The 27,912-nt window shown below is 42.4% G+C and overlaps 1 protein-coding gene across 1 annotated transcript in view; it reads right to left on the bottom strand.

Annotated features, from left to right (window-relative positions):
• VAV1 (vav guanine nucleotide exchange factor 1) overlaps positions 1-27,912 on the bottom strand; it is a gene marked incomplete at its 3' end in the record, with an annotated part of 1,650,237 nt that overhangs the window by 310,200 nt on the left and 1,312,125 nt on the right. Inside the window, 1 exon segment of the mRNA XM_044084720.1 lies at positions 1,476-1,518. Within this exon segment, the coding sequence (XP_043940655.1) occupies positions 1,476-1,518 (43 nt within the window).

Here is a 27,912-nt window from a genome sequence, read left to right as displayed (position 1 = left end):
AATCACAAAAATAAAATTCTAAGATTTATCTATTCTGCATATAGATTGGAACATCACTTTTACACCACTGATAAAACAAACTGGCTCTCTGTTGCAGCTGGAGCTTAGTTCATACTAAAGAAACTCACATTAAAGCTTTTCAGTAAAAGTTACTGCCTACCAATGAAGCTACTTTTCATGATAAATATACATTAAATTCTAAGAAGTCAACATTGACTGCTGTAAAACCATCATACACCTTAACTTCCTCAAAAAATTATTTTACAAACTTGCCCCAGCTTTATGGAGTATGTGACCTATGGAAATTCGGTCAGTTACCAAGCTCCCTTTATTGAAAAGCCTGCTAAAGTCACACCTCATGAAGCAATACAAATGCATCCGTTTCGATGATGCAGATTAACCATATAGCTGCATACCGTTCTGAAAATTCCATGCAGGTTTAGCAGACTTGCATAACACTTGGATATTTGTGTTTTTACTGCTTACGTTTTTCTGTTACTTGAGTACAATGATCTCATTCTTAAACATAACTTTGATGCACTTTGGTACATGTTGGCAGTGCAGTGGTGCAGCGGTTAATGTTGTTACCTCACAGCACGAGGTTTTCCAGTTTAATTCTTGGCTGGGGTGCCTTCTGTGTGGAGTCTGCATGTCCTCCCTGAATTTGTGTGGGTTTCCTCCAGGTGTTCTGGTTTCCTCCTACATATCAAAGACATTCATCTGGAGTGTTTCTCCCTGGACTTCTACTGAAAATAGGCTGTGTCCTAGTTGGACTTTCCTGGTCAACAAATGTTAAATAAATACATTTCTGTTTAATTATCTCAATAATTTTGTATGTTCATTGTATATGTAATGTCTGTACTGTTGTTACTAATTAGCCTGTTCAGTGGCCGTAAAGGGTCTTTGGACGAGTCCAAGAACCCAGTTAAAAACTGAATGAATGAAAAATTAAATTGACTGGTTAGTTACCATCTGTAAAATTATTAGTTACCTGTAATTCTTATAGCAATCAGCCACTGGTTACTTCTTGCAACCCCTACAAATTCTTTAATAGGCCTACGACCTTTAAAGTCTGAATTCTTGTCTATTTAATTTCTCCATTAAATGGCTAGTTCACTCACTGGAATGTGTTCACATTGAAAGGACACCCTTTCGCCCATACAAGTGTCCACTAACTATCCTTTAAATACTTGACTATTTTAACAAGATGCCAAACCTCCTGACAAAAAAATAAAACTGCTTTCTCTCTGTGAGTTATATTTTAACATTTCATGTAAGAAGCTTTTCATCCTCGTAAATATAGCAAAAGTGAGGTAAAAATGCTCAGGGAAAATGAAGTTCATTACTTAGTTAAATGCAAACATCATGCATTACAGGTGTTCACACCATGCCCGTCTCAAAGTCAGATACTGCAGATAGTGAGAGCACATGTTGCAGTCTACTATAGTCTATAATCAATATAACTAGATACATACCAGTGTCTGGATATCTGCTGGGTGTTGGTCTGTTGGTTTTGTTCTGTCAAACAAAATAAAGCAAACTTTACATTAAACAAATTAAATAAACTATTAAATACAAACCATTAAAATATTAAAATGAAATAGATTGTTCCGTTCCAGTTAAATACACAGTTTAGTAATAGTAATGACCTGACTCAGATTGTTATTATTGTAAAAGTAATGATTTTAACCACACTCCTAGGATTACATTTAACCTGACTTACATGGTTATTGTTATAAACTAGTCATGTCTTCAGCCTGACTCACAGCAATGTTGCTATAAGTTACTGATGATTTTAACCAGACTCCGATATCTATAACTGTAAATTCAATTTTGACTATTAAAATTAATTCACATTTGTTTTTCTACTCTGTTAATAATATTTGCTCATTGTTTCAATTGTCTGTGGGATTATCTAACTTCTTTAATTACTCCAGGTTTGTGATTGTTTTCTGTTTTATTTTTTTTTGTGATTTCTTCACTTGGGATATGTCTGCAAATGTCTGTTGTGATCACTGTACTACCCCGATAAACAAAGTAAACTTAACAAAACTAAACTAAACTAAACTAAACTAAACTAAACTAAAAAAATAAAAATTGAGCAACTTCAGCTCACAAACACATAAAAAACACAAACAAACAAAAAAATAAAACAAAAATTAAAATAATACAAAACTCTTTATATATAAGAAATTCTGCTACCCCCAGCTCTAAATTACAAGGTGCCCCCCAGATGATTTTAAACACTTGGGACTGAAATAACAAAAATCACCTGCAAGCTCTTTGCAAACCTGCCAAAACAGTTTATACATAAGAAAGTGTGTATAAAGGTTTTTCCCCATTAATCCCCTTTTCAATATGCTATGTTCCTAACAGAACTTTGCATAGAATATGCATCTTCCTAACAGATGCCTACGATCCAACCAACAAAATCTAATTGAACTGCATAAACCCTCCCGCCCACCTGGCAAACATCTTCTTCCTCTGCCTCGCACGCCACTGGAACTCCCTCCCACCTCTCCTCCGTACCACTAACAGACTCTCTCTATCTTTAAATCTGTTCTCCACTCTCACCTAACATCACTGTGGGAATGCTCCTGCTCTCATCCTACATAATATCTCCATCTATAATCCCTTCCTACTTCAAACGCTTCTGCTGACACCTTCTTAGCAACTGTCACTCTTTATTCCTCCTTAATACATTTATATCGAGTCCTTTACACTACCCTTTACAGCTGGAACTAACTTGATTATTCTTAATACTGTGATACTTTATCTACCCTGACATTTTATTTTCTAAATTCTCTTTAACCTCTGTATCAGTATCTAGTACAGTTACAATTATTTCTTCTTAGCAGCTCTGTGTAACTTGGAATTATTTTGTTTTATTGTATTTTGTAATACTTTTATTTTAACTAGTTGTATCTTTGGAGCTTTTCTCCCCATTGAAAACGGGCTCCTCAAGGCCCAGTGGACCACCCTGGTAAACAAACTCCAAATAAATAAATAAATACATAAATAAATGTTGTTTGGCTTGAATAGTTGAGTTTAATATAATGTGTTTGTTATACTTGCAGTCTCTGTTTTGTGCGCATCCCCCACCCCCCTCCCAGCTTAATTTTATTAGGAACTGTGCTTGTAGCAGTTTCTACTTGCAGCAGTTTCTGATTCCACTGTGCTTAGTTAAGGAGGGGTACCAAACACCCTTAAGCAGTTTCTGATCCCACTGTGCTTAGTTGAGGAGGGGTACCAAACACCCTTAAGCAGTTTCTGATTCCACTGTGCTTAGTTAAGGAGGAGTACCAAACACCCTTAAGGAGTTTCTGATTCCACTGTGCTTAGTTAAGGAGGAGTACCAAACACCCTTAAGCAGTTTCTGATCCCACTGTGCTTAATTGAGGAGGGGTACCAAACACCCTTAAGCAGTTTCTGATTCCACTGTGCTTAGTTAAGGAGGAGTACCAAACACCCTTAAGCAGTTTCTGATTCCACTGTGCTTAGTTAAGGAGGAGTACCAAACACCCTTAAGCAGTTTCTGATTCCACTGTGCTTAGTTAAGGAGGAGTACCAAACACCCTTTCTGATTCCACTGTGCTTAGTTAAGGAGGGGTACCAAACACCCTTAAGCTGTTTCTGATCCCACTGTGCTTAGTTGAGGAGGGGTACCAAACACCCTTAAGCTGATTTTCTTTATAAACTGTAAATATACCCTTGGATACCTTATTACTTTTCACCCAATACTTACCTGACCCTATAATCATCATCTTAAATAGACTTGCTGCACCCCCACTTATAGTTTTTTTTTCTGAGTACTTACCTGCTGGTTCTTGTTCTCTGGGGTGTCATCCTGCTTTGTTCACCCTCTGGGCTCACTTCGCTCCCCTACCCTACCCCCTAATCCCTCCCATCCCATCTAGCTCTACATTTAAAGCTGTCCACACCACACCCCTTCATCTGACAGCTCCACCCCATCATCTCCTTCCTCTGTTAGCTCCACCCTCCTCATCCATATACTCCATCTCTCAACATATTCCTATTAATATCACAATAGTATCCTATCTACATTCCACTCCCCTTCCTTCATTTCTACAAACTTTATTACTCTCCTCAAATCATCCACTTTAGTTTTTTCCGATTAGCTAATAATCCCTAATGTAAAATGATTCTCCTTCCTCTCCTAGTACTAATGTTCTTTTACTTCTTTTCACTGTCATCATATTTGGTCCCCATGCAACCTGTTCTAAGCTACAGAGTCTACCTCTTACACCAATAACACAAATCACTACTCCCTACCCGTCACCGATCATCTCTTTCACACAGGCAATATACTGTTCTTTAAACCCAACCTGTTTCAGATGCAGCTGTGCCTGTTTAACACTGCACATACTGACAGTTTAACCAAAATGAAATCCTGTCTTTACTACACAATCCTGAAACTCCTTCTGCTCTGTGGTGACATCCACTCTAACCCCGGTCCCAATACCTCACAATCCACATCTTCAACCCATATTCCAGGTACACAAAATATGCTTAAATTTATCTCAGTAAATAAACATAGCATGTGCAACAAAACTTCTGAGTTGCATGCTTGGATGACTACACAATCGGCTGATATACTAGTAATCACTGAAACCTGGCTTAAACCACACATAAAGGATACCAAAGTACTTCCTCCAGGCTTTAATATGTTCAGAGCTGGCCAACTTAAAAGAAAAGAAGGTGGTGTTGCAGTAATATATCCTGATTCTATTTTCCGAATCCCTCACAACCAATCCATACCTTCCTTTGACAAAGCCAAACTATTGATCACCTACCTTAAATTAAACAATAATACAAGTCTCTGCATTATAGCTTTATACACACCCCTGGCAATAACTTATCAACTCTGGAAAGTATCCTATCTTGGGTATCACAAAATATCTCTCTAGAAACATTAATATTAGGTGATGGCAGCACTGACTGGCAGAAACTTACCTTACAATTTCCCACAGATAGTATAAACCTATTTGGATTTTTCTCATCTAATTAATCACCCAACCTTTACCACTTCCGCAAACCAAAGCAGCTCAATAATTGATTGGATTTTACTCTCCCATCCTAACAATTTCTCTCAATCCAAAACACTTCCAGCCTCTGTTAGTGATCATCACCCCATCTGTACAGCTAGACTGACTTCACATTCATGGAAACAGCACACTTACAAGACAGTATGAAACCTATCCAACTTTGACCAGCAGGCCTTTACAACTAAACTCCATCAACTGGTCCTTCCTTAAATACTTACCACTAGATGATGCACCTGAACAATTTAATTCTACATTCCTAAACACTTTAGACAGTTTTGCTCCCACCAGAAGGAAAAGAGCCAAAACCAACTATACTCCTTGGCTTTTTGTCTGTACCAGATCACTCATGCAAAAAAGAGACAAGGCTTGATCAACTTACCTAAAACATGAGTCATAATAATTTACAGCATTTCAAAGCAGTGCGTGACCCTGTAAACAAACAGGTTAATTTATACAAAAACAGTTTTATTCAAAGCCACAAGATCAGCACAAATCCAGTCCAAAAACCTTCTGGCATGCTATCAAAAAAAAAAATCTGAAATCCAGGAAGTCAGAACTCTCCCCAACCCTCCTGTGATAGTACCTCCCTTGAAACAGCAACTCAGTTTAAGTCTTACTGCATTGATAGCATAACCTCCATCACTAACAAATTCCCTCCATCTGCATCTGCCCTCGCTTATCCTCCTTATTACCTGTCACTCCACATTTACCCTTCAACCAGTTCCTACTTCCTTCATCAAATCCCTCATGTGCAAGTTCAAGCCATGTTCCCCCTCTGTAGACAATCTTTCTAATGAATTTCTAAAACTATCTGCTAACTTAATTGCCTACCCAGTCTCAATAATCATTAACGGATCCATCAAGGTTAACATGGGCAGCACAAAATAGTGGGCTACGTACACATTGGTTTACAAAGTCCATTGAACATGTGGGAAAATCAGACAAATGCAGGTTTTCTAAAACAGAATTGAAAACAGTCACACACCTTGTTGCTGGTTGTGACATGCTAATGGCAGAAGGACTGTATACTGAAAGGCATAATAATGTGGCAAGACTGTTGCACTGGGGATTGTGCAAACATTATGGTATTGAAGTGCTGAAAAACACTGGAAACATGAGCCACAAAGCATCACAGAAAATGATGAAGTCTATATCACAGGGATCATCTATTACCAACAGTTGAAAATATATATGCTAGAAAACTGGACATAATGGTCCAATAAAAGAAGACAAAAGTAGCATTGATTAGTGAAATCGCAACACCCAGTGATTACAGTGCCTTGTGTACAGAGAGACACAAAGTTATAAAATATCAGGATTTGCAAGCAGAAATAACAGCAACGTGGAAGAAAGATACCTAGACAGTTTCCATAATAGTAGGAACGACGGGTCTTATAAAAAAGAGTCTACAATCATATGACTCTGTCATTGTCCATGTTGGTGTGAATGACCTGAGACGTACCTCCCTGGACTACATGAAAAGAGACATAGAGGAGCTCTCTGATCATGTAGCCCAGGCTGGTATGACCCTGACTCTGAGTAGCATCTTACCCTCACCAAGAATGATGCCAGAGTCTAAAGACAAAATGATAAATTTTAACAATTGTCTAAGCTATTGGTATCATTCAAAGGGGATCCAGTATCTGTCAGACTGGGATGACATGCTCGACAAGCCACGATGCTTCGTCAGGGGCGGCTTGCACCTGTCACCCTTAGGCTTTCGAATACTGGCTAAGGCTCTTGCCACCCCCATAGTGCCTTTTTTAGGCAAGGCTCAAAAGACAAAACCACCTCCATAGACAATACCAGAGACAAAAAACTAAGGGTAATGCTACTCAACGCCAGAAGTCTAAACCTCAAGATGCACGCACTCGAGGCACTCCTCAGTATGGAGAAAATCGATATCTGTACAGTAACAGAAACCTGGTTCAAGGCTCCAGAGAGCACCCCAGCACTACCAGGATTCATCTCATACCATTCTTTTCAGCCCCAGAACCTGGACTGAAATACTAAAGGTGGGGGAGTATCCATTTTTGTCAAGGATACCCACACCACCAAGTTAGTAGTACTGCACAAGGCAGCAGAGACCATCCATGTGCAAATAATAGTAGGTAAAGCTGCTTTTCAGTTTGCAGCCTGCTACAGATCACCCACCTTGTCTCAGGACCCCCACTCAGCATTCCTGAGAACATTGGAGAATATGAAGGTCTCACCAAACACCACAATATTGGGGGATTTCAACTACCCAAACATTGACTGGGAAAACTACTCAAGTCCCAACTCTTTTGCCCAATGGTTCCTGGAGTTTATAAACTCAAATGCCATGGAACAACTGGTCACCACTCCCACAAGAGGAGACAACATACTGGACTTGGTTATCACCAACATGGGGGCTAAATGTTCCACACCAGAGGTAAACCCCTCATTGGTAAGATCAGACCATAAACTAATCACAATGGACATCCACATCCAGACCCCACCCCTAGCCAAGGGAACCACTGTGAAAAATTTCTCAAAAGCAAACTTCACACTTCTCAAGACCAAGGTGGAAAGTTTCAAAGCTCCCAGGCAAATGGAAAATGCTACCCAAACTGCAGAAACCTTTACAAATGCACTCTATAAGCACCTACAAGAATGCATGGATCGTGCCATCCCAAGTAAAACCAAGACTCACTCCTCCAAAAACAGGAGAGCAGTCTGGTGGACCCCAGCCATAAATAAGCTATACAACAGAAGGAGGAAACTATTACATGATAAGGCAAAATCCCAAAAAGGGAAGGCATCCCTGATCAGTACTAGCAAGAAACTTCGATCCCTCATAAAAATCATCAAAGGCTAGCTTTGAAAGAAAAATCACCAAAGACTCTAAAGATAATCACAAGGTGTTCTTTTGCTACATCAAGAACCTGGGTGGCAACTCTCAGATATGCTCTGAGCTGGTGCAAAATGGCAACCCACTGACATTGTCAACATCCTGGCAGACAGGTTCAGTGCAAACTTTACCCCCCCTTCCCCCCTAAAAGGGCCAGTGTCTATCCCAGAAGGATGCAGTCCCCCAGACATCACAGACACACAGGTGAAAGCAGCCCTCTCCAAAGTAAAAAATACAGCAACAATGGGACCGTTTGGTATCCCAGGCTGCGTCTTACACGAGCTCTAAAATGAACTAAACCCACACATAAATTCACTGTTCCAACTCAGCCTTACCACAGGTTATGTACCCAAAGAATGGCGTATAGCAATAGTGATCCCACTCCACAAAGGTGGTGCCACAATGAATCCTGGGAACTATCGCCCTATAAGCCTGACTAGCCTGGTGTGCAAGGCTATGGAGCGCATCATCATGGATTTCATAAACAAAGATATTGGGAACCTCCAAACACTGGACCCTACCCAATTTGGCTTTGTTAAAGGCAGGTCTTGCCTCTTAAACCTAGTTGACTTTTTCGAAACAGTTACCAAAGCCATAGATTAGGGAAAGGTAGTCCACACAGCCTACCTGGACCTCGCAAAGGCCTTCAACACAATACCCCACTCTGGCATCATAAATAAGCTCTCCAGCTTAAATATTAACCCATATGTCACAAGATGGGTTGCAAACTGGCTCAGGGATAGAACTCACATGGTCAGAGTCGCAGGTGCCATGTCCGACTCTAAACTGATTACAAGTGGTGTCCCACAGGGCACAGTCCTGGGACCCTTCTTGTTCGGTATATACTTCTCTGAGGTACAGGCAAACATGGGAGGACTGTGGCTTACCAAGTTCGCAGATGATTGCAAACTGGGAGCCATAATTGACTCTCTGGCTGACACAAGCATCCTCCAGAAGGGCCTTACGGAGACGAATACCTGGTGTCAGAACCATGGCCTCAAGTTAAATGCCAAAAAGTGCATAGTCATCCCCTTTGGGAAAAATAAAGTGCCCACAAACTACCACATAGGAGGTAATCCACTAAGTATGGAAGAAGTAATTAGGGATCTGGGGACCCAAGTAGATAGTAACCTCTCCTTTGACAATCACATTGCCAAAGTGGTTAGAAAAATCTTCTATATAGCTTACCTAATCACAAAAGGGTTCACATCTAGATCAAGAGAGGTCATTGTGCCCCTCTACTCATTGCTCATCAGGACCATAATTGAGTACAATGCCCCATTTGGGATGTACCTTACCTGACACCTTCAACAGCTGGAGAGACCTCAAAAATACCTCACCAAGAGAATCGTGGGCCTCAAACAGATGCCCTATGCAGCTCGACTAAAGAAACTCCAGCTCTATTCATTTGCTTACCACCTATCCAGAGGCAATCTCTGCCTGACATTCAAGGCCATGTCTAACCCGGAATTGTTGGACATGCTCCACCTCGAGAAAACCAAATCGATTAGAGCTACACGCTCCAAGGATTTCAACCTTAGCACAACAATAAACAGGACATGCTGGATGGATAGATTCATACCCCAAAGGCTTCCCTCACTCTGGAATAGAATCCCAGTCCATGTTAGGCAGAGCCCCTCGCTGACCCTCTTTAAGAGAAATCTTGATGAGTGGATGGGAAATCATAAATTTACTTCTGGGTTCACTTCTATGGCCCTGCTGGACAGAGGCCCAGGAATCTAGCCTAAAAGGGAGGCGAAAGCCAACAAATTCTAGCTAGGGTTATAAATGCCCTAGGGCAGATAGCCTAGTACCTACCTATGAACCTATATTTAGATATGCTACCAATACATGTAACTCCATATGAATTGCAGAAGGAGTCATTACTGGGCACATTATGGGTGCTACAAAGAGCACTTTTGGCTATCATCAAAGAGTGAAACAATACTAATTTCATGAACTTTAATAGTACTTTGACTTAGAAATGGGGTCCATTCCCATCATGGTATTAGAAACCCAAAAGATTTGGAGAAATTAAAAAGAGAGTGTTATGTTCCCTCCCTGTGGAAAAAAAATCGTTCATCCTTCCTCTCCACAAAGGTGTCACCAACACAGAAATCTCTAACTATAGGCCAATTGCTATTCTTTTACCACTATCTAAACTTCTAGAAAAATGTATCTATAAACAACAACTTCAATACCTACTTGACAATAATCTTCTCTCTCCCACCCAACATGGATTCAGACCAGCACACAGCACCATCACTGCTGTACTATCCATTACTGACCCTGTCAGCAAAGCTCGTGATTCAGGAAAGATTGTCTCTACTCTGTTCTTAAATCTATCCAAAGCCTTTGATACTGTCTCCCACCCCCAACTGTTATCCCAACTGTCTCTTCTGGGCTTAACCAAAACATCCTTACAATGGTTCAGTAGCTCTCTCTCTCTAACAGATATCTATCTGTCAGATTGAACTAACTTCTCTTCTTACTTAGCTGTTAGCAATGGGGTACCCCGAGGCTCGATAGTAGGTCCACTTCTTTTTAACAGTTTTATTAACCATCTTAATACAGTCACCATACAAGCCACCCTAATTCAATATGCTGATGACCCCTGGGATTCCAGATATTGGCTAAGGCTCTTGCCACCCCCATAGTGCCTTTTTTAGGCAAGGCTCAAATTCTAAACCTACCACCCTAGAAAACAAAAACGGGAAGAAACTAAGGGTAATGCTGCTCAATGCCAGAAGTCTAAATCTCAAGATGCATGCACTCGAGGCCCTTCTCAGTATGGAGAACATCGATGTCTGTGCTGTGACTGAAACCTGGTTCAAGGCTCCTGAGAGCACCCCGGCACTATCAGGTTTTACCTCATATCATGCGTTCCAGCCCCAAAACCCAGACCATACCACAAAAGGAGGTGTATCCATATTCATCAAGGATACCCACACCTCCAGGTTGGTCGCTACGCACGAAGCATCGGAAACCATCCAGGTGCAATTAACCATAGGCAAAACTGCTCTACAATTTGTAGCATGCTACAGGCCACCCTCTCAAACTCAGGAAACCCACACAGCCTTCCTGAAGACACTGGAGGGTATAAATGTATCACCAAACACCATCATATTGGGTGACTTCAACTACCCGAATATAGACTGGGAACATTACTCAAGCCCCAACTTTCTAGCCCAAAGGTTCCTGGAGTTCATAAATTCAAATGCCATGGAACAACTAGTCACCGTCCCACAAGAGGAGAAAATATACTAGATCTCATCATCACAAACATGGGGACAAAATGCTCCACACCGAAGTATATCCCTCTTTGGTGAGATCAGATCATAAACTAATCTCACTAGAAATCCACATCCCCCCACCCCAAACAAAAAAGACCACAGTGAAGAACTTCTCTAAAGCAAACTTCACACTACTCAAGACAGGTGTGGTATCCTTCAAGGCCTCCGAGCCAATGGAAACCACAACCCAATCTGCGGAAGCCCTTACAAATGCCTTCTATGAACACCTTCAGGACTGCATGGATCAGGCAATCCCAAATAAAACCAAGACTCTTTCCACCAAGGGCAAACGTCCAGTCTGGTGGACCCCAGCCATAAACAAACTTTACAATAAGAGGAGAAATCTATTACATGATAGAGCAAAATCCCAAAAAGGGAAGGCATCTTTGATCAGTACTAGATCCCTCATAAAATCATCCAAGGTCAACTTTGAGAAAAAAATTGCCATAGATTCAAAAGACAATCATAAGGCCTTCTTCAGCTATGTCAGAAACCTGGGTGGAAACTCCCAGATATGCTCAGAATTAGTCCAAAATGATACAAAAATCACTGAACCCACAGACATTGCCAACATACTGGCAGACAGGTTCAGCGCAAACTTCACCCCCCTCTCCCCCCAAAAGGAGAGATAACTATCCCAACAGAGTGTAGCCTCCCAGACATTTCAAATGCGCAGGTGAAAGCTGCTCTCTCTAAAGCTAAAAACACAGCATCAATGGGACCGGATGGTGTCCCCAGCTGTGTGCTACATGAACTCAATGAAGAACTAAACCCGCACATAAGGCAGCTGTTTAATCTTAGCCTTACCACAGGACATGTGCCCAAGGAGTGGGGTACGGCAAATGTGGTCCCACTCCACAAAGGCGGTGCCTCTATGGACCCTGGTAATTACCGCCCCATAAGTTTAACAAGCCTGGTCTGCAAATCTATGGAGAGGATCATAATGGAACTCATAAACAAGGACATAGGGGACTTGCAGACCTTGGACCCAACCCAGTTTGGCTTTGTCAAGGGCAGATCTTGCCTTTTGAACTTGGTCGACTTCTTCAAAACAGTTACCAAAGCCATTGATGAGGGAAAGGCAGTCCATACAGCCTACCTTGACCTTGCAAAAGCTTTCGACACAATACCCCACTTGGGTATCATAGAGAAACTTACCAGCTTAAATGTAAACCCATCTGTCACAAGATGGGTTGCAAACTGGCTAAAGGACAGAACCACAGGGTTAGAGTTGCTGGAGCCATGTCAGACTCCAAGCCGGTTACAAGTGGTGTCCCACAGGGCTCAGTCCTTGGCCCCCTATTGTTCGGCATCTACTTCTCAGAAGTACAGGCAAACATAGGAGGACTATGGCTGACAAAGTTTGCGGATGACTGCAAACTGGGTGCCATAGTGGATAGTACATCGGACACAGACATCCTTCAGAGGGGTCTCACGGAAACTGATAGCTGGTGCCGGAGCCATGGCCTGAAGTTAAACGCAAAAAAGTGTATAGTCATACCCTTCGGGAAAAACAAGGTAACCCCAAGCTACGATATAGATGGCAACCCACTAAGCACAGAAGAGGTTATCAGGGACCTGGGTACCCAGGTTGACAGTGGCCTCTCGTTTGACATTCACATTGCTAAAGTGGTTCGAAAGACCTTCTACATTGCCCATCTGATCATGAAGGGATTCACATCCAGATTAAGTGAGGTCATTGTTCCCCTGTACTCTTCACTTATCAGACCAATGATCAAGTACAATGCCCCATTCGGGATGTATCTCACCCGACACCTGCAGCAATTGGAGAGACCCCAAAAGTTCCTCACCAAAAGGATAAAGGGACTCCAAAACCTGTCATATACTGCCAGACTGAAGAAACTCCAACTCTATTCAGTTGCATACCGTCTGCTCAGAGGTGACCTGTGCCTGACATACAAGGCCATGACCAACCCGGAATTAATGGACATGCTCCACCTCAAAAAATCCAAATCCACCAGAACCACTAGAGCAAGTGACTTAAACCTTAGCACGGATATAAATAGGACATGCTGGAGGGATAGATTTATCACCCAGAGACTCCCCATGCTGTGGAATAAAATCCCAGTCCATGTGAGGCAGAGCACCTCGCTGGTTCTGTTCAAGAGAAATCTTGACCGGTGGATGGGAGATCGTAGGTTTACCCTGGAAATCATCTCTGTGTCACTGCTGGACAGAGGCACAACAAACTAATGGGCACATTATTTCTAACATAAGGGGTGGCGTAAGCCACATAACTTTGGGCTAGGCTTATAAATGCCTTAGGGCAGATAGCCTAGTATAAACCTATGAACCTATGAACCTATGACTCTACATTAGTCTGCCTGCCAGGACTCTCCCTCATCTACAGAGTTTGGTGCAAGAAGCATTCAATTCCATTGAGTCTTGGCTCACTAACAGCCATTTACTATTTAACCCCAAAAAATATAGTTCTACTATTTTACCAAAACACTTTTCTCCAGATGCCTCTAACTTTGGTATTACTTCTCTGAACAATATTTTAATCAATGTGGTTTCACATACAAAACTGTTATGCGTAACTATTGACAACAGTCTTAACTCTGACCTACATATCAGCAACATCATAAAAAAATTAATCAAAAATTGGGCATGATGTATAGAGCTAAGAAATTCATCTCTAACGCCACCCCCTGTCTCTTACCCTCCCCTCTATGTCCTGACCCATCTTCATTCTTCCCTCAAAGTAAAACTTAGCCCATGTTATAATAAAGCAGCTAAATTTGTGACAAGCCAAGCCCACTACTCTCACCATTGCTCTGCTCTCAAGTCCCTAAATTGGCTCAAACTATCCCACCTTCTCACCTTTAATCAGCTAATATTAACTCACAAATTACTGTACAACTCTTCATTTCCACAAACTACATCATCACTGCTTTAGTGCTGTATTCCATCTTGTGACCTACGCTCCTCTCACAAGTATCTACTATCTGTTTAGTAACCTCAAAGATCTAATGGTGTTAGTCTGTACTCACTGTGTTGCCAAATCATAGAATAGCATTCCAGAACTTGTACCCCACTACTATTCCTTCAAGCCTAGGCTGAAAGAACATTTAACCACTAATTGGATCTGCCCACCCTTCTTGGCACCAGTGATTGGATCTGCCCATGCTACTTGGCACCAGTGATTGGATCTGCCCATGCTCCTTGGCACCAGTGATTGGATCTGCCCACTCTCCTTAGCACCAGTGATTGGATCTGCCCGCTCTCCTTAGCACCAGTGATTGGATCTGCCCGCTCTCCTTGGCACCAGTGATTGGATCTGCCAGTGCTCCTTGGCACCAGTGATTGGATCTGCCCATGCTTCTTGGCACCAGTGATTGGATCTGCCCATGCTCCTTGGCACCAGTGATTGGATCTGCTCGCTCTCTTTGGCACCAGTGATTGGACCTGCCCGCTCTCCTTGGCACCAGTGATTGGATCTGCCCATGCTCCTTGGCACCAGTGATTGGATCTGCCCATGCTTCTTGGCACCAGTGATTGGATCTGCCCATGCTCCTTGGCACCAGTGATTGGATCTGCCCGCTCTCCTTGGCACCAGTGATTGGATCTGCCCATGCTCCTTGGCACCAGTGATTGGATCTGCCCATGCTTCTTGGCACCAGTGATTGGATCTGCCCATGCTCCTTGGCACCAGTGATTGGATCTGCCCGCTCTCTTTGGCACCAGTGCTTGGACCTGCCCGCTCTCCTTGGCACCAGTGATTGGATCTGCCCATGCTTCTTGGCACCAGTGATTGGATCTGCCCATGCTCCTTGGCACCAGTGATTGGATCTACCCGCTCTGTTTGGCACCAGTGCTTGGACCTGTCCGCTCTCCTTGTTACCAGTGATTGGATCTGCCCATGCTCCTTGGCACCAGTGATTGGATCTGCCCATGCTTCTTGGCACCAGTGATTGGATCTGCCCATGCTCCTTGGCACCAGTGATTGGATCTGCCCGCTCTCTTTGGCACCAGTGATTGGACCTGCCTGCTCTCCTTGGCACCAGTGATTGGATCTGCCCACCCTTCTTGGCACCAGTGATTGGATCTGCCCATGCTCCTTGTTACCAGTGATTGGACCTGCCCATGCTCCTTGGCACCAGTGATTGGACCTGCCTGCGCTCCACGCTATCTTAGTACTCGTTTCCATTCCCGTCTTCCACACTCGTAACAGACTTCCTGTTGATAGATCCTACTTCCCTTCCTGCTTTACCTAGAGCCTCACCTCTCTTTAATTCCTTAACATTCTAATGTCCTTTATTTATATTCTTACACTAACCTTTCTCTATGCCAGAAGTTGACTGAATTTTGCTATCTAGTTCTCCTTTAAACGTATATGGCGTTTACGACCTGCTACTTATTCTGTTCGATATTTTCATTCATCATCATGTAACACACACATTAGGAACTCTCTTCTACCTTGTATATAATGTATGGTCAACTTTATTGCTTGCCTTTATATTTTGTTTATTTTTCTTTTATTGTATTTCACATATTGTACTACTTTGCTATTGTCTTAATATCTGTAACCATTGTTCAGTTTTTTAATTCTGTTTAATGTGTACTGCGAAGTTTTCTCCCGGGCCTCCGCTGAAAATGGCCTCATACCCAGTCAGACCTTCCCAGTAAACAAATGTCAAATAAATAAATACATAATGATTTTCAGAGCATCCAAAACAGAAATACACCAACCAGATACATCTGAGGACCCAAATGCAAAACTTTGTTGGCATTCTGGAAATGTTTTCTTTTGCAGTGACCTGTCTCTCTCCCTTAACGATCCAGCCTTTGTAGGGGGGCTGCTAGATGATCCCTCTAATATACCTACTAGTTCATATAAAACTCACAGTTAAAAGGTACCTACAGATCCAGAAGGCTCAAATCACTACTGCCTTTTTGTTTTCAAGGAAAGTAGATTTATATGCAACAATATGTTAAAGATGCCATTAATTTCAGTAATGTGCACACAAAATTTTCATTACAGAAATCATTATCATTAGCCCTGTTTACCCATTTCTCAGGGGTTGTAGTGTTACATCAACTGCTGAAACCTCTCTCAATTCAAAGCTGTTTGCATACCTTCTTTAACATTGTCTTGAACTGTCATTGGTCTCCTGTCATACAATCCATCCACCTCTTGATCTCATCCGAATACTCTTTACCAAATCATGTTCTGCTTTCCTGCACGTGTGACTGAATCCAAATAAACTATTTTCCTGAACCTTCTCTACAAGTGGAGCTACTTTGCCTTCTACTTTAATGCCCTCATTTCTTTGTCTGTCCCACAGCATGCATCTAAGTACTTGTCTTAAGATCCTTGCTTCTCCCCATGTCTATGTGGATTTGCCCCCAGAAACACTCTGGGTACTTACACCTCATGGAGGGACGATACCGGGCTGAAACTCACCCTATCGTTGGAACTTTAGGGGTCCGAAAAGAATGCAAATATTTACCAAGTTGTGTGGGCAGCATCACAGACTCTAGGTTGTGCCTTTCAATGGACAAGTCATGCAGGTCAACAGGAATCACCTGTGTTCTGCCGTATACTCTAGATAAGAGAACATGGACAAAGGATGTGCACCATGTTAGTGCTAGCCACAGGCATCAGCTGTGGTGTGCCATATCCTCTAGATAAGAGAACATGGACAAAGGATGTGCACCATGTTAACGCTAGCCACAGGCATCAGCTGTGGTGTGCCGTATCCTCTAAATAACAGACCATGGACAAAGGATGTGTACCATGTTAGTGCTAGTCACAGGCATCACCTGTGTTGTGAAGTATGCTCTAGATAAGAGAACATGGATAAAGGATGTGCACCATGTTAGTGCTGGCAACAGGCATCATCTGTGGTGTGCCGTATCCTCTAGATAAGAGAACATGGACAAAGGATGTGCACCATGTTAGTGCTAGCCACAGGCATCAGCTGTGGTGTGCCGTATCCTCTAGATAAGAGAACATGGACAAAGGATTTGCACCATGTTAGTGCTAGCCACAGGCATCAGCTGTGGTGTGCCGTATCCTCTAGATAAGAGAACATGGACAAAGGATGTGCACCATGTTAGTGCTAGCCACAGGCATCAGCTGTGGTGTGCCGTATCCTCTAGATAAGAGAACATGGACAAAGGATGTGCACCATGTTAGTGCTAGCCACAGGCATCAGCTGTGGTGTGCCGTATCCTCTAGATAAGAGAACATGGACAAAGGATGTGCACCATGTTAGTGCTAGCCACAGCCACAGCTGATGCCTGTGGCTAGCTCTAACATGGAGAAATGATGTGCACCATATTAGTGCTAGCCACAGGCATCATCTGTGGTGTGCCATATCCTCTAAATAACAGACCATGGACAAAGGATGTGTACCATGTTAGTGCTAGTCACAGGCATCACCTGTGTTGTGAAGTATGCTCTAGATAAGAGAACATGGACAAAGGATGTGCACCATGTTAGTGCTAGCCACAGCTGATGCCTGTGGCTAGCTCTAATATGGACAAATGATGTGCACCATATTAGTGCTAGCAACAGGCATCAGCTGTGGTGTGCTGTATCCTCTAGATAACAGACCATGGACAAAGGATGTGCACCATGTTAGTGCTAGCCACAGGCATCAGCTGTGGTGTGCCATATCCTCTAGATAAGACAACATAGACAAAGGATGTGCACCATGTTAGTGCTAGCCACAGCCACAGCTGATGCCTGTGGCTAGCTCTAATATGGACAAATGATGTGCACCATATTAGTGCTAGCCACAGGCATCAGCTGTGGTGTGCCATATCCTCTAAATAACAGACCATGGACAAAGGATGTGCACCATGTTAGTGCTAGTCACAGGCATCACCTGAGTTGTGAAGTATGCTCTAGATAAGAGAACATGGATAAAGGATGTGCACCATGTTAGTGCTGGCAACAGGCATCAGCTGTGGTGTGCTGTATCCTCTAGATAACAGACCATGGACAAAGGATGTGCACCATGTTAATGCTAGCCACAGGCATCAGCTGTGGTGTGCCGTATCCTCTAGATAAGACAACATGGACAAAGGATGTGCACCATGTTAGTGCTAGCCACAGGCATCAGCTGTGGTTTGCCATATCCTCTAGATAAGAGAACATGGACAAAGGATGTGCACCATGTTAGTGCTAGCCACAGGCATCAGCTGTGGTGTGCCATATCCTCTAGATAAGAGAACATGGACAAAGGATGTGCACCATGTTAACGCTAGCCACAGGCATCAGCTGTGGTGTGTCATGTCCTCTTGATAGGAAAATGTGGGCCTAGGGATCTGCACCATGTTAGTGCTAGCCACAGGCATCAGCTGTGGTGTACCATATCCTATAGATCGGAAAAGTTGGGCCAAAGGATGTGCACCATGTTAGTGTTAGCCACAGGTATAAGCTGTGGTATGCCGTATCCTCTAGATAGGAAAATATGGGCCTAAGGATGTGCACCATGTTAGCGCTAGCCACAGTCATCAGCTGTGGTGTGCCATATCCTACAGACAGGTAAAAGTGGACTGAATGATGTACACAGTGTCAGTGCTAGCCACTCAGTGGTGTAAACTCTAGGTGATTTAATTGTAAAAATATTGTCAATGAAAACTGCTACTATGTTTCAGCTTTATTTATTTATTTGTTAACATTGTCTGTGAACTGATCTGATGACTGTTTTCAGCTGTGACCTTTGTAAGAAAGGCACAGACAAACATTACATCATCTAAATACATCATAAATGTCAGAGAAAAATAAATGTCATATGTAAGTATAGCTAAAGTTATATCAAATGATCTAAAGTTATTTAAAATGAAGTTTGGGTGTGAGAAGCAAAGTATATACAGTATGTATAGTATATATAGTATATAGAGTATATATAGTATATACAGTACATGTAGTATATATATATATTCCAAAAGTGTATTAATTCTGGTTTAAGAACTTGGGCTTCAGGCCAGTTATTTTACATTAAGAGGGTTCGTGGTCTACACTCTTGTGGGAGGAGAGGCTGGACTCTGCCCTTCTGAGCTGGGAATTTCTAGTTAAAGGCTTATAGTGCCTGCATATTTGAACTGCTTCTTACTGAAATTGGTACAGCTTGTTTGCTGTAGCATAGACTAGATCCAGGCCTGCTGGATCTAGCTTTGATTGTATAACTTGAGCACTAATCCAGGCATTCTTTAAAGTATTCAATTGTATTTATTACTGCTTGGTAGTAACTTGATTAAAGTGTAGCTATCATTCTAAGTCTTTTGGATTAAGGACTTGGGCTTCAGACCAGTTGTTTTACATTAGGAAGGTTTGTGGCCTGCACTGTGGTGGCAGGACAGGTAGCTTACATCCTTCTAAGTTGGGAACTGCTGACTGAGGGCTCAGTGTCTGTTATTCTAAAAGTGTATTAGTTCTGGTTTAAGCACTTGGGCTTCAGGCCAGTTATTTTACATTAAGAAGGTTCGTGGTCTGCACTTTTGTGGGAGGAGAGGCTAGATTCTGCCCTTCTGAGCTGGGAATTTCTGATTAAAGGCTTATAGTGCCTGCATATTTGAACTGTTTCTTACTGAAATTGGTACACCTTGTTTGCTGTAGCATAGACTAGATCAAGGCCTGCTGAATCTAGCTTTGTTTGTATGCTTGTTTGTTTGCTTGTTATTTCCCTGAAATGCTAATTCCACCTAAAACCCGGCCTTTCAGCGCTTCTGTGGAGCCCTAGTGATATCTGCATTACTTACTGTACTTATTTCCTTGTTTCACTTGAAAGAAAGTTACTGTTTGTCGTTTTTGCATTTAAGTTACCTCTAACACATTGCATTTAAGTTACCTGGCACTTGCTCACTAAGTCAGCACTAAAAAATTAAAAGCACTACACCTTCACAAACTCCCCTTGAGTACCTTGTTCTCCATTGGCCCTTTTTTTCAATTATAAAGGAATTCCCAATACTATTCTAGCATGTCCAAAGGTCAGTTGTCACTCTCCTCTCCGGTCCAGCTGGTGAATCTGGGAATTTTGAGGCAATGTTGCAACTGGCTCAGGTACACAGACAACCCTCTCCTCCTTCCAACAAATTCCAACACAAGTGAGAGATGCAACCATATAGCCAAACTGGAGGCTAAGCTCTCTCAACTCAGTACTGGCGTAACCAGTCAGGAGGAGAAGGAAACCACACTCACTACAATTCCAGTCTCACATAGATGTACCACGACAGCAAACCAAACACATAAACACACAAAAACATACTCGGAGGCTCTAAATAAAAATCTGCCTAAGCAGCAGAGACCTCCAAAGCAGACATCCAAGCAACCGCTACCCCAAAACAAAACACGTGCAACACATAGCTCACAAAGCCAGTGTGCCGAACAGTCACAGCCCTTAAGGCTAAACAACACACCTGATACACTTGTAACAGGTGACTCTATCGTCAGGCACACTGACGTCTCGTTCACCAGGCTGAACAAGGAGAAGGTCACGGTGAGCTGCCTGTCGGGCGCTAGGATCTGCCACATAACACACGCACTCAGGTCACTCCAAGGCAAGTAAAATATGACTCAGTCATTGTCCATGCTGGTGTGAATGACCTGAGATGTACCTCCCTGGACTACATGAAAAGAGACATAAAGGAGCTCCCTGAACATGTAGCCCAGGCCGGTATGACCCTGACCTTGAGTAGCATCTTACCCTCACCAAGAATGATGCCACAATATGAAGACAAGATGATCAATTTCAACAATTGGCTTTAGTATTGGTGTCATTCCAAGGGGATCCAATGCCTGTCAGCCTGGGATGACATGCTCGACAAATCACGATGCTTAGCTAGGGACGACTTGCACTTGTCACCCCTGGGCTTTCAGATATTGGCAAAGGCTCTTGCTACCCCATAGTGCCTTTTTTAGGCAAGGCTCAAAAGACAAACCCACCTCCCATAGGTATCACAAGGGATAAGAAACTAAGAGTAATGCTACTCAACGCCAGAAGTCTAAACCTCAAGATGCATGCACTAGAAACTCTCCTTAGCATGGAGAACATCGATATCTGTGCAGTAACAGAAACCTGGTTCAAGGCTCCCGAGAGCACCCTAGCACTACCAGGTTATACCTCATACCATGCTTTTCGGCCCCAAAACTTGGACGAACCACAAAAAGAGGGGGAGTATTAATATTCGTCAAAGGTACCCACACCTCCAGGTTGGTGGCACAGCATGAAGCTTCAGAGACTATCCATGTGCAACTAACAGTGGGTAAAACTGCCTTCCAGTTTATAGCCTGCTACAGACCACCCTCCCAAACCCAGGAACCCCACTCGGCCTTCCTGAGAACACTGGAAAATATGAAGGTCTCCCCAAACACCATTATATTGGGCAACTTCAACTACCCAAACATAGACTGGGAGCATTACTCTAGCTCCAACACCCTAGCTCTAAGGTTCCTAGAATTTATAAACTCAAATGCTATGGAACAACTTGTTACCACTCCCACAAGAGGGGAAAACATACTGGACCTGATCATCACCAACATGGGGACTCTATGCTCCAGACCAGAAGTGTATCCCTCACTGGTAAGATCAGACCATAAACTAATCTCAATGGATATTCACATCCCGACCCCACCCCCTGCCCAGAAAACCACAGTGAAAAACTTCTCTAAAGCAAATTTTACACTCCTCAAAACCGAGGTGGAATCCTTCAAAGCCCCTGGGCCTGTGGAAAATATGTCCCAGACCGCAGAATCCTTTATAAACGCATTCTATGAACACCTTCAGGAATGCATGGATCATGCAATCCAAAATAAATCCAAGACCCAATCCTCCAAAGGCAGACGTCCTGTCTGGTGGACCCCAGCCATAAACAAACTATACAATAGAAGGAGGAAGCTACTACATGATAGAGCAAAATCCCAAAAGGGAAGGCATCTCTGATCAGTATTAGCAAAAAACTACGAGCACTCATAAAATCTTCTAAGGCCAGCTTCGAGAGAAAAATTGCACAGGACACTAAGGATAATCACAAGGCTTTCTTTAGTTATGTTAGGAACCTGGGTGGGAATTCCCAGATATGCTCAGAATTAGTCCAAAATGACAAAAAATACACCGAACCCACAGACATTGCCAACATCCAAGCTGACAGGTTCAGTGCAAACTTCTCCCCCCCTCACCACCAAAAGGGCGAATACCTATCCCAGCAGAGTGCTGCCTCCCTGACATCTCAGATGCTCAGGTAAGAGCCACCCTCTCCAAAGCAAAAAACATAGCATCAATGGGACCAAACAGTGTCCCGAGCTGCATCCTACATGAACTTCAAGAAGAGCTAAACCAAACGCTGGGAATTTCTGATTAAAGGCTTATAGTGCCTGCATATTTGAACTGTTTCTACTGAAATTGGTACACCTTGTTTGCTGTAGCATAGACTAGATCAAGGCCTGCTGAATCTAGCTTTGTTTGTATGCTTGTTTGTTTGCTTGTTATTTCCTGAAATGCTAATTCCACCTAAAACCTGGCCTTTCAGCTTCTGTGGAGCCCTAGTGATATCTGCATTACTTACTGTACTTATTTCCTTGTTTCACTTGAAAGAAAGTTACTGTTTGTCGTTTTTGCATTTAAGTTACCTCTAACACATTGCATTTAAGTTACCTGGCACTTGCTCACTAAGTCAGCACTAAAAAATTAAAAGCACTACACCTTCACAAACTCCCCTTGAGTACCTTGTTCTCCATTGGCCCTTTTTTTCAATTATAAAGGAATTCCCAATACTATTCTAGCATGTCCAAAGGTCAGTTGTCACTCTCCTCTCCGGTCCAGCTGGTGAATCTGGGAATTTTGAGGCAATGTTGCAACTGGCTCAGGTACACAGACAACCCTCTCCTCCTTCCAACAAATTCCAACACAAGTGAGAGATGCAACCATATAGCCAAACTGGAGGCTAAGCTCTTCAACTCAGTACTGGCGTAACCAGTCAGGAGGAGAAGGAAACCACACTCACTACAATTCCAGTCTCACATAGACGTACCACAGCAAACCAAACACATAAACACACAAAAACATACTCGGAGGCTCTAAATAAAAATCTGCCTAAGCAGCAGAGACCTCCAAAGCAGACATCCAAGCAACCGCTACCCCAAAACAAAACACGTGCAACACATAGCTCACAAAGCCAGTGTGCCGAACAGTCACAGCCCTTAAGGCTAAACAACACACCTGATACACTTGTAACAGGTGACTCTATCGTCAGGCACACTGACGTCTCGTTCACCAGGCTGAACAAGGAGAAGGTCACGGTGAGCTGCCTGTCGGGCGCTAGGATCTGCCACATAACACACGCACTCAGGTCACTCCAAGGCAAGTAAAATATGACTCAGTCATTGTCCATGCTGGTGTGAATGACCTGAGATGTACCTCCCTGGACTACATGAAAAGAGACATAAAGGAGCTCCCTGAACATGTAGCCCAGGCCGGTATGACCCTGACCTTGAGTAGCATCTTACCCTCACCAAGAATGATGCCACAATATGAAGACAAGATGATCAATTTCAACAATTGGCTTTAGTATTGGTGTCATTCCAAGGGGATCCAATGCCTGTCAGCCTGGGATGACATGCTCGACAAGTCACGATGCTTAGCTAGGGACGACTTGCACTTGTCACCCCTGGGCTTTCAGATATTGGCAAAGGCTCTTGCTACCCCCATAGTGCCTTTTTTAGGCAAGGCTCAAAAGACAAACCCACCTCCCATAGGTATCACAAGGGATAAGAAACTAAGAGTAATGCTACTCAACGCCAGAAGTCTAAACCTCAAGATGCATGCACTAGAAACTCTCCTTAGCATGGAGAACATCGATATCTGTGCAGTAACAGAAACCTGGTTCAAGGCTCCCGAGACCACCCTAGCACTACCAGGTTATACCTCATACCATGCTTTTCGGCCCCAAAACTTGGACCGAACCACAAAAAGAGGGGGAGTATTAATATTCGTCAAAGGTACCCACACCTCCAGGTTGGTGGCACAGCATGAAGCTTCAGAGACTATCCATGTGCAACTAACAGTGGGTAAAACTGCCTTCCAGTTTATAGCCTGCTACAGACCACCCTCCCAAACCCAGGAACCCCACTCGGCCTTCCTGAGAACACTGGAAAATATGAAGGTCTCCCCAAACACCATTATATTGGGCAACTTCAACTACCCAAACATAGACTGGGAGCATTACTCTAGCTCCAACACCCTAGCTCTAAGGTTCCTAGAATTTATAAACTCAAATGCTATGGAACAACTTGTTACCACTCCCACAAGAGGGGAAAACATACTGGACCTGATCATCACCAACATGGGGACTCTATGCTCCAGACCAGAAGTGTATCCCTCACTGGTAAGATCAGACCATAAACTAATCTCAATGGATATTCACATCCCGACCCCACCCCCTGCCCAGAAAACCACAGTGAAAAACTTCTCTAAAGCAAATTTTACACTCCTCAAAACCGAGGTGGAATCCTTCAAAGCCCCTGGGCCTGTGGAAAATATGTCCCAGACCGCAGAATCCTTTATAAACGCATTCTATGAACACCTTCAGGAATGCATGGATCATGCAATCCAAAATAAATCCAAGACCCAATCCTCCAAAGGCAGACGTTCTGTCTGGTGGTCCCCAGCCATAAACAAACTATACAATAGAAGGAGGAAGCTACTACATGATAGAGCAAAATCCCAAAAAGGGAAGGCATCTCTGATCAGTATTAGCAAAAAACTACGGGCACTCATAAAATCTTCTAAGGCCAGCTTCGAGAGAAAAATTGCACAGGATACTAAGGATAATCACAAGGCTTTCTTTAGTTATGTTAGGAACCTGGGTGGGAATTCCCAGATATGCTCAGAATTAGTCCAAAATGACAAAAAATACACCGAACCCACAGACATTGCCAACATCCTAGCTGACAGGTTCAGTGCAAACTTCTCCCCCCCTCACCACCAAAAGGGCGAATACCTATCCCAGCAGAGTGCTGCCTCCCTGACATCTCAGATGCTCAGGTAAGAGCCACCCTCTCCAAAGCAAAAAACATAGCATCAATGGGACCAAACAGTGTCCCGAGCTGCATCCTACATGAACTTCAAGAAGAGCTAAACCAAACATAAAATTACTGTTCAATCTCAGCCTTACTGCAGGATATGTACCCAAAGAGTGGCGTAGAGCAACAGTGGTCCCTCTCCACAAAGGTGGTGCCTCAATGGATCCTGGAAACTATTGCCCCATAAGCCTGACTAGCTTGGTCTGCAAAGCTATGTAAAGGATCATCATGGACCTCATAAATAAAGATATTGGGGACCTACAGACACTGGATCCTACCCAGTTCAGCTTTGTTAAGGGCAGATCCTGCCTCTTAAACCTGGTTGATTTCTTTGAAACAGTCACCAAGGCCAATGACGAGGGGAAGGTGGTCCACACAGCCTACCTGGACCTCGCAAAAGCCTTCGATACAATACCCCACTCAGGCATTATAGATAAGCTCACCAGCTTAAATATAAACCCCTATGTCACTAGATGGATTGCAAACTGGCTCAAGGACAGAACCCACATGGTTAGAATTGCTGGAGCCATGTCAGACTCCAAACCAGTTACAAGTGGTGTCCCACAAGGCTCAGTCCTGGGATCTCTCTTGTTCGGTATATATTTCTCGGAGGTACAGGCAAACACAGAAGGACTGTGGCTGACCAAGTTCGCAGATGACTGCAAATTGGGCGCCATAATCAACTCTCCAGCCGATACAAGCATCCTCCAAAAGGGCCTCATAGAAACAGACAACTGGTGCCAGTGCCATGGCCTCAAGTTAAACGCCAAAAAGTGTAAAGTCATCCCCTTCGGCAAAAACAAAGTGCCCACAAATTACCACATAGGTGGTAATCCATTAAGTACAGAAGAAGTAATTAGGGACCTGGGGACCCAAGTTGATAGTAATCTCTCATTTGACAACCACGTTGCCAAAGTGGTTAGAAAAACATTTTATATAGCCCACCTAATCATGAAGGGATTCACATCTAGATCAGGGGAGGTCATCGTGCGTCTTTACTCATCCCTCATCAGGCCCATAATTGAGTACAATGCCCCATTTAGGATGTACCTTACCAGACACCTGCAGCAACTGGAAAGATCCCAAAAGTACCTCACCAGGAGGATCAAAGGACTCAAACAGATGCCATATGCTGCCCGGTTAAAGAAACTCCAGCTCTACTCAGTGGCATACCACCTGCTCAGAGGCGATCTGTGCCTGACATATAAAGCCACAACTAACCCAGAATTAATGGACATGCTGCACCTCAGAAAATCCAAATCCCATCGAGCTACGTGCTTGAGAGACTTGAACCTCAGCACTGAAATAAACAGGACATGCTGGAGGGACAGATTCATAACCCAGAGGCTCCCTTCACTCTGGAATAAAATCCCAGTCCAGGTTAGGCAGAGTCCCTCATTGACTCTATTCAAGAGGAATCTTGATGAGTGAATGGGAGATCGTAGGTTTACCCCAGGTATCACTTCTGTGTCACTGTTAGACAGAGGCACAATATACTAACCTCGAAAAAAGGCATAGCAAAATTAATTTAAAATGGGTGGCGAAAGCCAAACACACTCTGGCTAGTCTTATAAATGCCCTAGGGCAGATAGCCTAGTATGAACCTATGAACCTATGAACATATATATATATATATATATATATATATATATATATATATATATATATATATACAGTATGCAGAGTATATATACAGTATGCATAGTATATATAGTATATACATGATATACAGTATATGTAGTAGATATAATATATACAGTATGCATAGTATATACAGTATTTGTAGTATATACAGTATATGCAGTATATATAGTATATACAGTATGAATAGAATATACATATATATATATATATATATATATATATATAGTATATACAGTATATGCAGTATATATGATATATACAGTGTGCGTAGTATATATATATATATATATATATATATATATATATATATATTATATACAGTATATGTAGTATATATAATATATACAGTATGCATAGTATATACAGTATATGTGGTATATACAGTATTTACAGTGTATACAGTATATGTAGTATATATAGTACATACAGTATATGCAGCATATATAGTATACACAGTATGCATAGTATATATATATATATATATATATATATATATATATATATATATATACAGTATATACAGTATATGTAGTATATACAGTATATACGGTATATGCAGTATATATAATATATACAGTATGCATAGTATATATAGTATATACAGTATATGTAGTATATACAGTATACATGATATAAGTAGTATATATAGTATATACATTATATGTAGTATGTTCAATATATACAGTATATGCAGTATATATAGTATATACAGTATACATAGTATATATTATATATACAGTATATGCAGTATATATAGTATATACAGTATGCATATCATATATAGTATATTCAGCATATGTACTATATACAGTATATTCATTATATGCATTATATACAGTATAAACAGTATGCATAGTATATATAGTATATACAGTATATGCAGTATATACAGTATATACAGTATATGTAGTATATATAGTATATACAGTATATGTAGTATATACAGTATATGTAGTATATATAGTATATACAGTATGCATAGTA

Source organism: Protopterus annectens, chromosome 9.part0, assembly GCF_019279795.1.
Source record: "Protopterus annectens isolate FY-2018-M chromosome 9.part0, PAN1.0, whole genome shotgun sequence".
In the NCBI taxonomy this organism is placed as follows: domain Eukaryota; kingdom Metazoa; phylum Chordata; order Ceratodontiformes; family Protopteridae; genus Protopterus; species Protopterus annectens.
Note: the sequence above shows the minus strand (reverse complement) of the source record. Positions and strands in the feature narration are given on the sequence as shown.